This window comes from Arachis stenosperma, chromosome 2 (genome assembly GCF_014773155.1).
Source record: "Arachis stenosperma cultivar V10309 chromosome 2, arast.V10309.gnm1.PFL2, whole genome shotgun sequence".
Classification (NCBI taxonomy): domain Eukaryota; kingdom Viridiplantae; phylum Streptophyta; class Magnoliopsida; order Fabales; family Fabaceae; genus Arachis; species Arachis stenosperma.
This window is the reverse complement of record NC_080378.1, coordinates 78,648,190-78,662,801: the sequence shown is the minus strand read 5'-3', so window position 1 is coordinate 78,662,801 and position 14,612 is coordinate 78,648,190. Positions and strand designations below refer to the sequence as shown.

Below are 14,612 nucleotides of genomic sequence, written 5' to 3'. Positions count from 1 at the left end.
AATTTTATTTATACATGCTGTTTCAGGTCCCTTTTTTGAAATTTCAAATTATCTAGTATAATTTTACTATCCATTGTACGTAAAATATTCATAATTAAAATAATAAGCGCCATCGTATAAGTATAATTTATAAAATTATTTTGTATATGCTATAATTGCCAACATTAATATCTTTCGCCAAGGTTTAATTTTGACAATGACTCCTAAAATGCAATTATTTTTAGCGAAATTTATATTTAACATATCTTTACTTCAGTTAATATATTGTGTATTTTATAAGATTTGTTTGCACATCATTTTTGAAAAAAAAAAGTCTTTTTTAAATAATATTTTTTTAAAAAAATTTACAAAAATAAAAGTAATTTACGTTTAGATATATCATTTAAAAAAATATTTATTAATTATATTTGAATAAAAATAAAATAAAAATATTTTTTATTCATTTATTATGTGAAAATTTTTTTTTTAAAGATAAAAGATCTTTTAAAAAAATATATAAATTATAACTTCTCAAAAAAAAAATTTTAGTATTTTTACTTTTACTATTAAAAATTGATCAAATACACTAAAAAATAAAAAATGAAAAATAAAAAAAAATTTCGATTCAATTATGCCTAAACAAACACATAATATCACCAAAAAAACATTGTGTATTTTATAGGAGAACTCATTCCATTGAAAGTCATTAATATCTTTTATTTTTATTGACTTCATAATCCATCATCACATTTAAATTAACTAATGCTGCACACATCCTTCTTCCTCTACTACCATTATTAACACATGCACCTAGACCTAGGGACTTGCTGTCACCACTGTATGTGTGGCATAAGCACTTGAGGAAAGCTCGCCCCCTTTAATTTCTTCATCCATGAAATCTTCGCGGGCGTTGTCCGCTAGCATAAGGGCAATCAGCCAAAAGAGAGAAGAATCAAGCGATAGAAATGCGCCGCCTCCAAGGAGACCGGTTTTAGCAGTAGGGCAAGTATAGGTGAGATCATTGTGTACGTTGCGCTGAAGGTGCATCTGTTCAGTGATTGTCGGCCATAACAACATAGTTGCAGCTAGTCCGGTCGTGAACCTATGCATGTATACACAACATTTTAGAAAAAAAAAATCCATGCATCTCAGAAATGCAAGTTAAAAACATTTATATAACTGGAATGAATTTCAGCTAAGTTTACTGTATCAATCAATTGTAAGATAAAAACATTCTAATGTCTCTAGCATACAGATTAAGCTTAATGGCAGAGATGGTTAGGAACCATAGATTTTGATTACAGATGGGGTTCATGACGGAAAGCCAAAAATCCACCATAAAATTATGGCGGAAGGTGTTGCAAGAAATGGCAGACTACCTAAAAAACACATGTATATGCACAAAAAAAGTCCACAAAAACTCTAAAGGTAATAAATTATAAAATCTAATCCATTTAAGCAACTTTCTACTCATAAGGCATCCAATTTATTCAGCAAACGCAGTAGCAAAATAAACAAATAAACATAACATCAGTCATAATGCACCATAGAATATAAGAGGCAGGGGCAAGGACATTATAGTCACGAGCTTGTCTTGAACCTATGTAAATTAAAAAAAAAAATTGGAAACAGAGAGGTTTATAATATAACTTATAGCACCGAACTCATGTAAATAAAAAGGGAAACGGGAAAGTAAGAAAGGGTAGGAAGACCAGAAGTCTGGAACAGAAACTAAGTTAGAAAGCAGAGAGAGAGGGAACCCGTGGCTTGCAGCAGCAGTGAGCGGCGACGAGCGGCAAGCAGTGAGTCAGCGACGGCTTCGCCAGAACAAAGAGAACAGCAGAAAGGGAAGACGGAGAAGGAGGAACTGGAGTTGGACAGGCTGCTTGGCATGCCACCGGTGGTTCTTCCGGCAGCAGAGCAGCCCAGAGCAGAGAGGGAGAGATAGAAGAGAGTTTTTGGACCGTCAGAGAGGAAGAGGCAGTTTTCTGAAGAAAGGAGGCCGAGGAGGGTGAGTTGTAGCATTTTAGGATTTCCTAAATGACAAAAACAACCCTCAATTTCCGCATTTCTATTGCAGTCCGCCATGGTGCCACCGCTGCAGCCACCATTTCACCCTCTGAAAACTCACTGTGGCAACCACTGTATGGTGGCAAGGAAGAAATCTGCCATGCCATAACCGCTTTTTTAAAACACTTAGGAACCCAAGAATGATTTTATATGCAACATCAGCAAAGTATATAAATTTTAAGTTTCAAGTCATGAAACAAAGTAGATGCAATATACTAGTAATGAGCATATCAACAGATATTTTACATTAGCATTGACCAATGTAGACCCACCCTTACGATACTAGCAACAAGTAATTTGGATGCTAAATTCATTCATACAAATAGAATAACTCAAGCTTTTCCATAAATTCGGATGATAGATGAGTTTGTTATATAAAATTACAATGTAGCCATGAAAATTTCCACTTCAAATTTCTTTCCTTATGACATTCCCCTCAACTAAACATACCCTTATTTTTATCAAGGAAAACAAGGAAAAGGAAGGTAGGGCACATGCAAAGTTCATCTAATGAACTAATGAAGAAAAAACAAAGTATAAGGAAACAGCACTTACACTGCAATGTTGAAGAATACCAAGAAACTAGTGCTTTTAAATAGAACACCTTGTGGAACAGACTTCCCCTTGTAAGGATAAAAGAGAGACATGTATCCGGCCACAGTAGATACAATGAGAAATGCAAAGGAAAGATAGCCCAATGCGACTGTTGGATCAGCTGGGAACTTGCAGGTGACAACCCCCTTGGCAGGTACTGGGGTTCCGGCTGCAGGCTGCAATAAAAAAAAAAAAATTTTAAAACACACAACAGATTGTAGAGGCTATAAAGACAGATTATTCCCAAAATAAAACAAATAAAACAACAATTACAAAAAAGCCGTATCCCACTTGATGAGGTCAACAACATGGATAAAACTGATAGCATGTTGCCTTGTCACAGGGCATATCTATGTTTAGCCCAACCCAAGGGCAAAACACATGATAGAAATTTCTAGTGAATATTCATTTGTTAGTACCTATAATTAAGGAATTGATGTTCTAGTCCATAAAATTTCAAAAGAGTGATTCAAGTTAATCATTAGGGGGATGCTTGTAACGACTAGCTTGAATCACCAAGTTAGATCTCTTTTTTTGTAAGTTCAGAAACTAACTCATTAATTACTTAACTTTAGAAGTCTCTATAGTTGCAGAAAAGTGCTTCACCTTAGTTTTTAAAGTGATGGTTAATTACCCAGCTTACATCAGCCAAGAGCACTAAATCAAATAATCATTTTTCCGCAAATTCAAGAGCTAAAACCATTATTAATTTACATAATTTTAGAGATTCAAATAAAGCAAATATACAGTTTAATGAAACCAAAACAAATTTATATTCCAGAATCATAGACTATATATTGTTGTAGGAGAAAAGATCCACCAAGACAAAAGGTTCTCTCATTTTCAGGCACAGCAGAATCTACATTGACATATTCTCAATTCATTAGAAAATAGCACCAACTAAAGTCAAGCATGTTTGAACAGTTGAAAACCGATGAATCAGAAAGTCAAAAAGTTGAAAAGTACTTCACCGTAATAAGGCATACATGAGTGGTTTATAAGTTTTTTTTTAAAGGAAAAAACAAAGCATAAGATTTTTTTTAATGCAATTAAAAAATTAAAGTATATACATATTTTATTCCACTTCCCTACTGATTCAATGTGATGCATTAATGTATTGGACACAAATTGCACACAGATACATTGGTATAAAGGTATTTAGAATTAAACTTTCAAACTAGAGTTTCAAACATACATACCTAAATTTTCAACCCTTAATAATGGATCAAAATTTCATAATCCATAATCCAGGCAATTAAAAAGAAAAAAAAATTGAATTTTTATATAAATGATATTTGATATAGGAATCCATATTAAGAACAATACCTTCTTGTTTTCGGCTATAACACCGAGAATGAAAGAGAGGAGACCGAAGACCGAAACAATGAGAGCCATGGTTTTAACAGTGACAGCCATGGTGGGTGAGTGCGATGATCTCTGCAAGAGGAGAAAACAATGTTTTAGAAGAAAAGTTAGAATGTGTGAGGAACTATTCAGCGAGAAAGGAAGTTACGTGGCTCTGAGTTGAAAACAAATCAGCTTTAACCGTTTTGAAGATTCTGTTGAGAAAAAAAATAAGGAATATAAATCAAGGGATTAGAGATAATCTTGAAAAGCTGTTTCTAGCTTTAAAGATTCTGTTGAGAGAAAAATAAGGAATACAAACTAAGGGATTAGAGATAATCTTGAAAAGCTGTTTCTAGCTGGCAGCCGAAGATACCTAAGTCAACCTAGAGTGGATCCCCTTGTAAATATATATATATGGAAGGTGGGATCTAATTTGTAAATCAATAAATATAAAATAAAAAAATAAAGATTTTACTTTTTTTTTAATACATAAAAATCAAGTTTTAAAATAATTATTTTAAATTTGATTTTTTTCAAGATTTTGAAAACTAAAACGATTATCAAACCGTTCTAACTATTGGTTTAATGGCCAAACTATGTTATAATAAAATAATAAATAAAGTATAAATAAATACACTAAAATATAATTTATAATCTAATATAAATCTTAAAATATCATTCAAATATAAGGGATCAATCAAATCAATGCTGAAAATCCAATGAAGAGAACAAACAAACAAACATAAAAGGATTAAAAAGTGCCTCCAAAACCAGAATGAAGTTAAACAAATCACTAAAACAGACGATCAACCTTGTTGTTCTAATAACGCAAAAGGAAAAGATTATTAGCAGCAATATGAAACAGGAAGCAATATAACATTTAGGCTGGGTTTGGTAAAGCTTTTTCAGGAGGTGCTTGTGCTTTTAAAAAGCACAAGCACGTCATTTTGCATTTGATAAATTAAAAAGCTCAAGTGCTTGTGCTTGCGGCTTTTAAAAGTTAGGGGTGCTTTTGAAAGCACCTAGGAGGGAGCTTTTCAAAACTGGCTTATGCTTACCAAATTTTTTTCATTTTCCCGCACATATTTCCCGCTATTATATTGCCATTAAAATCTTCATATATTTCTAACTTCTCTTCCTAACCTTCATAAAATCTAACACAATCTTCATATATTTTTTATTTTTCAACCTAATCTTCACAAATTTCAACACAAATACATTTCTATCACATATTAGGTATGAACTTCTATCTATTTATATTATTTTTTTTTTGCGTTAATTTTGTATTTTTTCAGTAGATCTATTATCTTTGTTTGTTTTTTTCTGTTCTTTGAAACGGGAAGAGGTTGATGAAAACCAATCATAAAATTTTTTTTGCATGAGCATTAGTCCAAATTATAATAACAACATGTATATACATATGTAAATATAGATATATAATCATAAGAGTAGTTTATTTGAGATATGTGTCCCATTTTTTATGATCTGTAAAGGTGAGCCAATATACATAGGTGGGTAATGGACGTACCCAGTACTAACATTGGATTACATACAAATTTTATAATACTTATATAAAATTTTAAAGTTAAAAAATAGAAGAATTTATTTATTATATTTATGTTTATTATGAATTTTTTATTTTAACATTATTTTATTTTAAAATATTATATAAAATTTTAAAGAATTTGAAAAAAAAAATTATTTTTTTGTTATAAACATGTTTATTATAATTTTTTCAACTTTTAAAAGTTGTTTTACCAAACACAATTATGGTGCTTGTACTTATTAAAAGCCATTTTTAATTTGATTTTACCAAACGTAAGTTCTGCAGCTTTTAAAAAGCTGTCTTTTAAAAGACAGCTTTCATAAGCTACTTTTAAAAAGCAAAAGCTTTACCAAACTAAGCCTTAATGTACCTTCTATTAACAGAACTCAATTTATGTTAGTAAAATTAACAAGATTTAAGTAAGATTAACAAAGTTCTCAACACAATTTAACAAGGTCAGCACAAAAGTTTAACATGCTTTAACAAAGATTAACAAGGTTTTCCATCCAATTTTTAACAAAGTCAGCAAGAATTAACTAGGATTAACAATGCTTTCACTTTTAAGCACGGAATTTTACAATAGAAAAATAAGCAAGAATAAGCAGTGAGTCAGTTTATCAAGTAGTAACAGAGTTATCATTTATCAGTTTATCATCAGGCAATGGTAGAGTTATCAATTTATCATCAAGCAGTGGGGAAAGCTAATCAACCAAGAACAAGCAATGAGCACTGAGCATTCGAGGCATTACCTTCGCCGAGGGCAGTGAGCAGAGATTGAATGCGACGGACGACGGTGAGCTGCGGAACAGGACTGGAGACGCGACGCTGGCGAACAGGGGAAGGGCCTTCGAGCATGACGAACCAGGAGGATTGGCGAACGACCACGACGAATCTAGTGGTGATCTTGAGAGCGAGGGGCGGCGACGGTGAGACGAACGGCGGCGCGATGGAGGCTAGGGATTTCGGAATCTTTCAAGGAAGAGCTCTGAGACAACTCTGCCTGAGTGAGAAGTGAGAGGGAACCCGTTTTCTCAATTCCTAAATTCAAAACGATGTCGTTTGAGATAAATCGGACGGGTCTCAGTCCAGTTCAACCGACCGGTTCTTAGCAGTTCAATAGTTTTAGAAACGGTTTTTTTACTAGCGGTTTTTTATAAGAGCGAACTAGTAATACTACTGGTTTTTGGTCGGACCAGTCTAATCAGCTGGTCCAGTTTAGTTTTCAAAATCATAATTTTTTGGTAAAAGAGTTACAATTAATTATGTATCAGTCACCAGAATTGAATTGGTGGTCGAATCAGTCAAGCTACTGAGTCACTAAGCTATTAGTCTAATCGGTGAATTATTTGTTGAACCAGTTGACTCAGTCATACGTAAATAAAAAATATAAAATAGTAAAAAATTTAAAATTAAAATTTAAAAAATATATTGTCACTAACATTTTAACAACAATTATCTCAATTTTAAAAAATAACTAATACAAAAATAGACATAAAATTAGTCAGTACTACTACAATAATATCTTAAAATAATATAGGATTGTAACTAGGATTGTCAAACGGGCCAGCTTGGCCTATTTAGACCCAACCTATTTAAACCCGCTTTATTCATGGACCATAATTTCTCAACCTAAACCATTTATGGTCTATCTAATGGGTTAAATGGGGTGGTCCCGTTTACTCTTTCATTTTATTTTTTGAAAAATATTTTTTACAAAAAATATTATTTTTAGGTCAAAAATATTAAACAAAGAGTTTTTTTCTTTTAGTTGATGAGTCGGATTTTCGAGTCGAATCAAGAGAAATATCGGCTAAAAATATAACCTTTTAAATATATATATATATATATATATATATATATATATATATATATATATATATATATGGGCCGCCTGTTTAGCCTGTGGACTAGCTCATTTAACCCTCATTTTTGTAACATCCTTATTATCAAAGTTTTATGCTTCCGACTACGCCACTCTGATAACGAAGATATTACGACGACTTCTATATATTTAATAATAAGATAGGAACCTTTAACTTAAAACCGTATAAATTTTTCTTTTGAAAAACCAGAAATATTTTTCTTGAAAATGTACGTACATACAAAACCAAACATAGCACTTTATATATATATATATATATAAGTAATAACCAGAGTTCTTTATACATCAACTTATAAACATTACAATCATGACTCCTATCCCTTTTAAAAAAAATATATAGTGATAATAGCGAAGAAAAAAATAATCACTAAGCTAATACAACGATATTACATAACCAAAAGCACAAGAATTCATTCACAACCTTCTTCGTCCATATCTTGAAAAGAGAAGTCTGTATGTAGAGACGGATGCATTCACAATTGAGTGAGGGCAAGTGCCCCCAGTATAAATTGAATAATTACTGAGAAGTACTTAGTAAAAAAACTTAGTTGCCCTGACTCCCATTTCAATTTTGACCCCACCCCCAAAATTGAAATCCCTAAAAGGGCTAAGCCGTAACCTTTCTCCTTCTCCTTTCTCAATTTTTGTCGTTACACTCCTTCTTCCTTTCGCGTAACTGCGCAACTCGCCGCCCAGTCACCCACATGGCCACCTCCTAATCTGTCTGCAGCCCGCTAGTCTGCGTCACTGTTGCGGAGTCATCGACGCCACTGGCATGTCGCTGACTCACTGTCTCAGTGTCTCCTCGCCTGCCCTGCTCATTGGCTCGTTGCTCCATCATCGTCTCTCGTGGTCTCGCACTCTCAGTCTCTCCCCATTTTGTCTGTCTGTCATTGTCTCATCGACTCATTGGTTCTAAGTGTCTCACCACTCTGTCGTCTCTACCGCTCTGTGTCTCTGACTCTCTCGCGGTCTCGCCTCTCTACTCTCCAGTTAGAATTGATTTTATCAATTTAAAAATAAGAATTTGATATTGTTTAAAAATTGGATATGAATTTGGATATTGATGTGAAACTGTAAATTTGAATATTTGATGTTGTTTGAATAATTTATGTGAATTAGGATATTAATGTAAAACGTGAATTCTGTGAATTTGAATATTCTGTTTGAATAATTGGATCATTGGATGATTTATATTTGTGTCATTGTGTATATTGATGTATAATTGAATAAGGATATTGCATTTTGTTACTGAAAATTAATCTAAATGATTATAAAATGAAGAACAATATTGTGGGATTCTCATTTTTGAGAATCACGACAATTAATTAGTCGTTTGTGCCTTGGTGCTTTACTAGCTTACTGTTACTGCAGTTGTATTGTAATAACATCTATATTTTTGGATTTTTTTTTACTATATACATTCTTAATTTGATATTATATTATTGTGTATTTTTGTTATTCTTTGGTTTATGTTTTGTATTTGTAATTTTATATTGTACTTTTAAATTTGTATGAAATTGTGAATTATTTTTATTGATCAATTAATTTAGGTTTATAAATTTATCCTTTTAGTAATAGAGAAATATTTCAAAAGAATATCGTTGTTGAAGATTGGATCCCAAAATAATCCATCGACTTCTTCTAACAAAAGGAGGTTTTTAAAATTCAAAGTAGATAGCCTTATATCATCATAGTATAATTATAAAAATTATTATTATATTATGTATATTTTGCCCCCACTGATAAAATTTTCTGAATCCATCACTGGCAGGTACGGACCCGGTCACAACCATGAAGGGGAATTTGCCCACACAGTGTTTTCAATTTTTTTAAAAAAATAGTTATATATAATGTGCCCTATTTTAATTTTAAATGACTCCACTACAAATAAATTAAATTCAATTGGCTAAAGTCTTAAATTCATTTTTTTATTTTTTATTATTTTGACTATTATTTAACATAATCAAATTTAGTTTTTGTGCCATCACTCCTTTATTCCTTTAAATTCTCCTCTTATTTTTTATATTTTCAACCTTTTTTTTTCTATTTCTTGTCTAATTGTCATCTTCTATTTATCAAAAGGTAAATTTCAAATTTTTCATATTTTTTATATAACTCTCCATAATTCTATGTATCTTCTAATTTCATGATTTTATATATTTTATTTAATTCTCGATTTATTCATCTTTATTATTTATTTTTTATTTTTGTTCTATTATATGACCTATGTTGTATATAAAATTTTAAAATGAATTAATTAATTTTCTAATTTAGAATATATTTTTTATTTTTAGCAATAGTAATAGAAAAATATTTTAATTACAATAATAATTAAACAGATGTATAAAATCTTTTATCTAACATTATTTCAAAATTAAATTAAAAAATATATAACAAATTTAATTATTTAAAAAAAAAAGAAAGAAAAAAATTGTAAATTAAATTTCTATTATTTTATATAAATATACTTTTTATATACAGATTAATTTTTTTAGTATTTATATATAATTCTTATGTATGTGACGATGGTTATATAAATTTTAAAATTTAATTTTATTTATTAGATTTTAATAATTATAGAGGTGGGTAGGGGCGGGTACCCGCAAAGGCGGATTAGGGTTTAACATTTTACTACCTGCGGATAGAAGTGGGACATGTTCTATGCGGATTGTTGTACAGTGGGGTGGGGTGGGGTCGGGTAGAGCAAAAACACGCTCCTACCCGCCCCGTTGCCACCCCTAATAATTCTAGTTTCAAATTATAAATACTAATATGTCATTAGGTGCTAGTGTATCATTAATAAGGTTTGGTCATTTGTGAAAAAGAAAAAGGGAGGAAGAGGGATGCTGCATTAGCAAGCCCAAGCATTTCGTTCTAGTGCTTGGCCTCTTATTCCACAAAATAGTTAATGTATTTTTTGAAGGTTACGAAAAATCTAATATGTAAGATATAAACTTCATTCCTTTGATGCCACAAATGTAAAGCTTGTGGTGATGTAAATAGGCAACCCTGTCCCTGAGATCTACCATGAACTTACCATTGTTTTATGTACATGTGTGTTTGGTGAAACTGTTTCAGAACAATTGGGTACCAAAGGTAGGAGGTTTGCCACTATATGTTTCTCTTGCATCCCTATTAATCTGTGCTATTTTGTGTGTTTCTATCGTATGGATCCTATTATTATATCTCCCAAGTGAATCTTGCCTAACTCAGGTTTATGGACGAATTGTTTAGTCAAATTGAAATGCTATTGGTTGCTGAGTATCACTTCATTGCAAAATAATGGAGGAATATAATGATCTATGATGCTCAAATAATTTTAAAGAGACTAAATTACTAATATATCCCGAGCTCAATTTCGTGTGTCAGTTGAAGAATTCCTTTCATTGTATTTTCAAATAGATTCATTTGTGTGCACCCAGAAAGAAAGCCATTGGCAGGCCATATGCAGCGCTTCATGCCGTAGTAGAAATGCCCGATCCCTAATGTCGATGTTCTTTTTGACGTACTCATCCAGTGGCTTTGCGTTCTTTGTCCATCGCTTCAATATTACCCAATTAGAATTACAGACAGATGCTCATGCTTCATGACAAAAAACATATGATTGCATGCCATGCTTGTACTAGAAATTGCATCCACACTTTAACCTCCCCATGTTCTTGTCATACAACACCACCCCATCTCACCCAGAGAAGCCATACTCCTCAAGTGTATAAATCTTTGTAGTCAGATATCTCTGTATCCTAAAAAAAAAATTCATAACTAAAACACCTTCAATCTCCTTTTGAACATCAACAAATATAGCCCTACTATAGATTCCAATGGCAAACCTTTCTAACGACTCCAAGCCAGTTGTCATAATTGGGATACTATTAATAGATCAAAATTGTGCCAACATCTCATTGTTCCTATAACCACAAACCATTAACTTTAGATTCTGCCCAAGTTCAAGCATACTGTGCTTAGACTAGAGAAAATTCTTAGCCACGACATTAATTTCTTCACAACTTGACGTCTTCTGAATACTCATGCAAAACTTACTATGCAAGTATGCATTATCCCATATCTCTTTTTTATCGAACACCTGATTTTTCCATAGGCTATCGCGGAGACCAAATTCGTCCTCAGTCTGACTCCATTCAGCCAAAAATTCATCCACCGACATATCTGCGTATAACTGTAAACCTCGAGTAATTAGTAAATAATTATTCAATAAATTAATTATCATTTAATGAATTAAAAAAATTAAATTTTATAATTTAATGAAGTAGAAATAATTAAAATATGAATGTTGACACTAATTTTGACACTTAAAAAAAAGAGCTTAGCTCTTCCTTCCTTTCCATTTGATGAAAAACGTTGAAGCTTGCATGAGAAAGGGGGAAGAACGCATGTCAAACCCAAACCCTCACCCAAATCTTCAATCCAACATAACTTTCAATTCGGAGCTCCGATTGATGAGCTGTCAGCAGCCACACGTTTGTCTCAGAATTCTCTATAAAGCCCACTAACCAATTTGGTAAAAAATTCAATCTTTCTCATCCATATTTTCTCTTTTCAGTTTCGAAATTCATGAGTGTTGAAATTGAAAATTATGATGTTTTGATGATTTAGGATCGAAGTAGCTTGCAAAAATTATTGGGTATTGTTCTATTAGTCTGTGGGTAAGGTAAGAAGCTCTTAACCTTTGGTGAATTTCCAATTTAGTAAACCCTATGTTAAATTATGATGAAATTATATATTGTTAGATTAAATATTTGAGGTTTAAAGTGATTGGTGGTGTTGCATGCTGAATTAAGATTGTTGAGTGAAGAATTAGAACTTGAAACTCGTGGTGATAAGGACTTTTAAAGTGATTTATGGTTTAGGAAAAAATCGGCCAAAGTATGATTTTGGTTTCTCGTAAATAATATATAATGTTTCGTGAAAACATAGGCTAGATGACCATAGAATAGGTTGTATGATATGGAGGGTTGAGGTTTAGTGACTCGTTGTTGAAAATTGTTGTGTGGGTGGTTGAAATACATAATGATTGATTATTAATGATTGTGAATAATGATGATGAGAATGATTGATGATTTATGAATGATATTGAATTATAATGATGAGCTTTGAAATGAATAATGAATGTGATAAATAATATTGATAGTAAGTGATGATGAGTATAGGTTGTGGAGATTTGTTGATTATATATATGTATGTATTTGTAGATGATTGAGTGGTTTGGATGAGACCCGAGAAAGGTGACAAAGTCCGAGGTTTAGGGAAAATGTTACCAAAATTTTATGAGAATTTTGGGAGTGTTTTAAATTTAAGAATGAAACTGAAATTATTTTTAGTTTAAATAAGTTGGTTTTGATTTGAATGATTTGGCTTTGGTTTAAATTTTATTTTAATCAATTCAAATTAAGAAGCTATGATTTTAAGGAATTCAGAAAAATGAGATTGATTGTCACTCCCATAAAGTCTAGAGACCTTGCCGAGGGGTTTAACTAATAAATCATTTTCTTTTTTTCTTTTGAAAGAAGAATTGGTTTTAAGTAAAATTGTTTTGAAGGTTTTGAAGAATGTTACAAAGAGGTGGTTTTGGTTTTACAAGAAAAAAAGATTTAAGATTTGAATTACCTGGACAGTACGCAAGGGTTATAGCTTAGTCCCACTTGTTTTGGGTCAAAATTTTAAAAGATTGTGGTTTTGAATGTGAGTTTTGACCTGGCAAAGATCGTGGTAGTGTACCGCTTGTCCAGTGTCACGGTGGACATGGGGATCATGGTTGTTTACCGCCCACGGGTTGTGAATGTGTTTGTGGAGATCGTGATTATTTAGCGCCCACATGTGTACCGTTTTCCAATTAAAAATGTCTGTGGGGATCGAGGTGGTTTATCTCCCGCAGATGGTGGGATCGATGTGGTTTACCGCTCAACAGGTGAGGATTGTGGTACTGTACTGCACGTCAGTTTTCAAGAGAATGATGTCCGGGTTAGCTACTGGATGTGTCGGGTTGGCTATATAACCGACAGATAAGACTCATCAGCCATAGGGTAGGTGATGTGAGGATTTATACCGTTTCGAAATTTAACAAAATAATTTTGTTGTGAGCATAGCCCAAATCGACATTCGATCCTCAAATCAAAGTTTAATTTTGGTTGTCACAAGTCCAACCCAATAAAAATAATCGAGAGTATTAGTCCCGGATCGTTCTCCCTAGGAATTGCAATCGAATGCCTAATTATTGGTTATGAAGTTCAAAGGGGTTGGGTTGATAAAACATGAATTTAAATGACAAGAAAAGTAAATCAAGCAATTAAAGATAACAAATAATAAAAAGAGGCATTCATAGCAATGATTGAGAATCTAGGCTTTCTATCCTAGTCATTAATCATACAACAATTAACAAGAGCTAATCCTATTTAGCAATCTCCAACATAGGAAGAAGGTATAATGTTATCTTCACTTGAGAGAAAGTCAAATAAGACTAGTTAATCTCAATCCAAAAGTCCTAATCAACTCACTAATTGAATTAGCAAGAGATTGGAGTCAATAGAAATAATATTAACTAACAACTCTAGATCACCAACCTAAGTTGGGTATTAATGACTCAAGATTGCTTAATTTCCATTTCCAAGACAAGAATGCTCAAAAACTACTCTAAACCTAACCAAGCATTTTTTCAAACACTTGGAAGGCATAAAAGAAAAGTATCATAAATTGCAAGAAATAATAAAATCTACAACTACCCAATGTAAGAAATCAACAATAACAACTAAAGGAAAGCACATTAAACATGAAATATCTCAAAATTGCATTAAAAAGAATGAAAATTAACAAGAGTGTATGAACATAAAAGTAACCAAAATGAGAAATTAACAAGAAGAAATAAGAAAATCAAGATAATAGAAAAAGGAAAAGTAAAGGAAACTAAATCAAAACAAGTAATTAAACCTAAATTTAAGATGAAGTTAACCTAAAACCCTAATTCTAGAGAGAAGAAGGAGCTTCTCTCTCTAGAAACTACCTAAAGCATCATCCTAGCTAATCTAATTGCTCCCCCCTTATCCAATCTTGAATTCTGCATCAAATAGGCTCAGGAATAAGTTGGATTTGGGCCTGGAAAGCTCAGAAATCTCCCCCATGCATTCACTTTAATGAGGTCACGTGATCAGCGTCACGTGTGCGTGTCGCTGGCAAATT

The 14,612-nt window shown here is 32.2% G+C and overlaps 1 protein-coding gene across 4 annotated transcripts; it reads right to left on the bottom strand.

Moving 5' to 3' along the window:
• Positions 1-632: 632 nt before the first annotated feature.
• Positions 633-6,515, bottom strand: LOC130960292 (uncharacterized). 4 transcript variants are annotated; one of them, XM_057885662.1, is made up of 5 exons: positions 4,310-4,366; positions 4,157-4,202; positions 3,970-4,080; positions 2,605-2,819; positions 633-1,081 (listed from the first exon to the last, which is right to left on the bottom strand). In XM_057885662.1, the coding sequence occupies exons 3-5, from the start codon at positions 4,057-4,059 to the stop codon at positions 796-798; spliced, it is 591 nt and encodes a 196-aa protein (XP_057741645.1). In that variant the 5' UTR covers positions 4,060-4,080; positions 4,157-4,202; positions 4,310-4,366; the 3' UTR covers positions 633-795. The 4 variants fall into 4 exon arrangements, with proteins under 4 accessions (XP_057741645.1, XP_057741647.1, XP_057741648.1 ...); XM_057885664.1 differs by having other exon boundaries at positions 4,306-4,324; XM_057885665.1 differs by lacking the exons at positions 4,157-4,202; positions 4,310-4,366 and adding an exon at positions 6,286-6,515.
• Positions 6,516-14,612: the final 8,097 nt, after the last annotated feature.

Bases quoted from the DNA above. Each gene is read 5' to 3' on its own strand.
- LOC130960292 (XM_057885665.1), bottom strand. From the start codon at position 4,059: ATGGCTGTCACTGTTAAAACCATGGCTCTCATTGTTTCGGTCTTCGGT. The intron at 2,820-3,969 runs GTATTGTTCTTA...TTTTTATTGCAG, and splicing joins TTATAGCCGAAAACAAGAAG to CCTGCAGCCGGAACCCCAGT. The intron at 1,082-2,604 runs GTAAGTGCTGTT...ATACATGCATAG, and splicing joins GTATTCTTCAACATTGCAGT to GTTCACGACCGGACTAGCTG.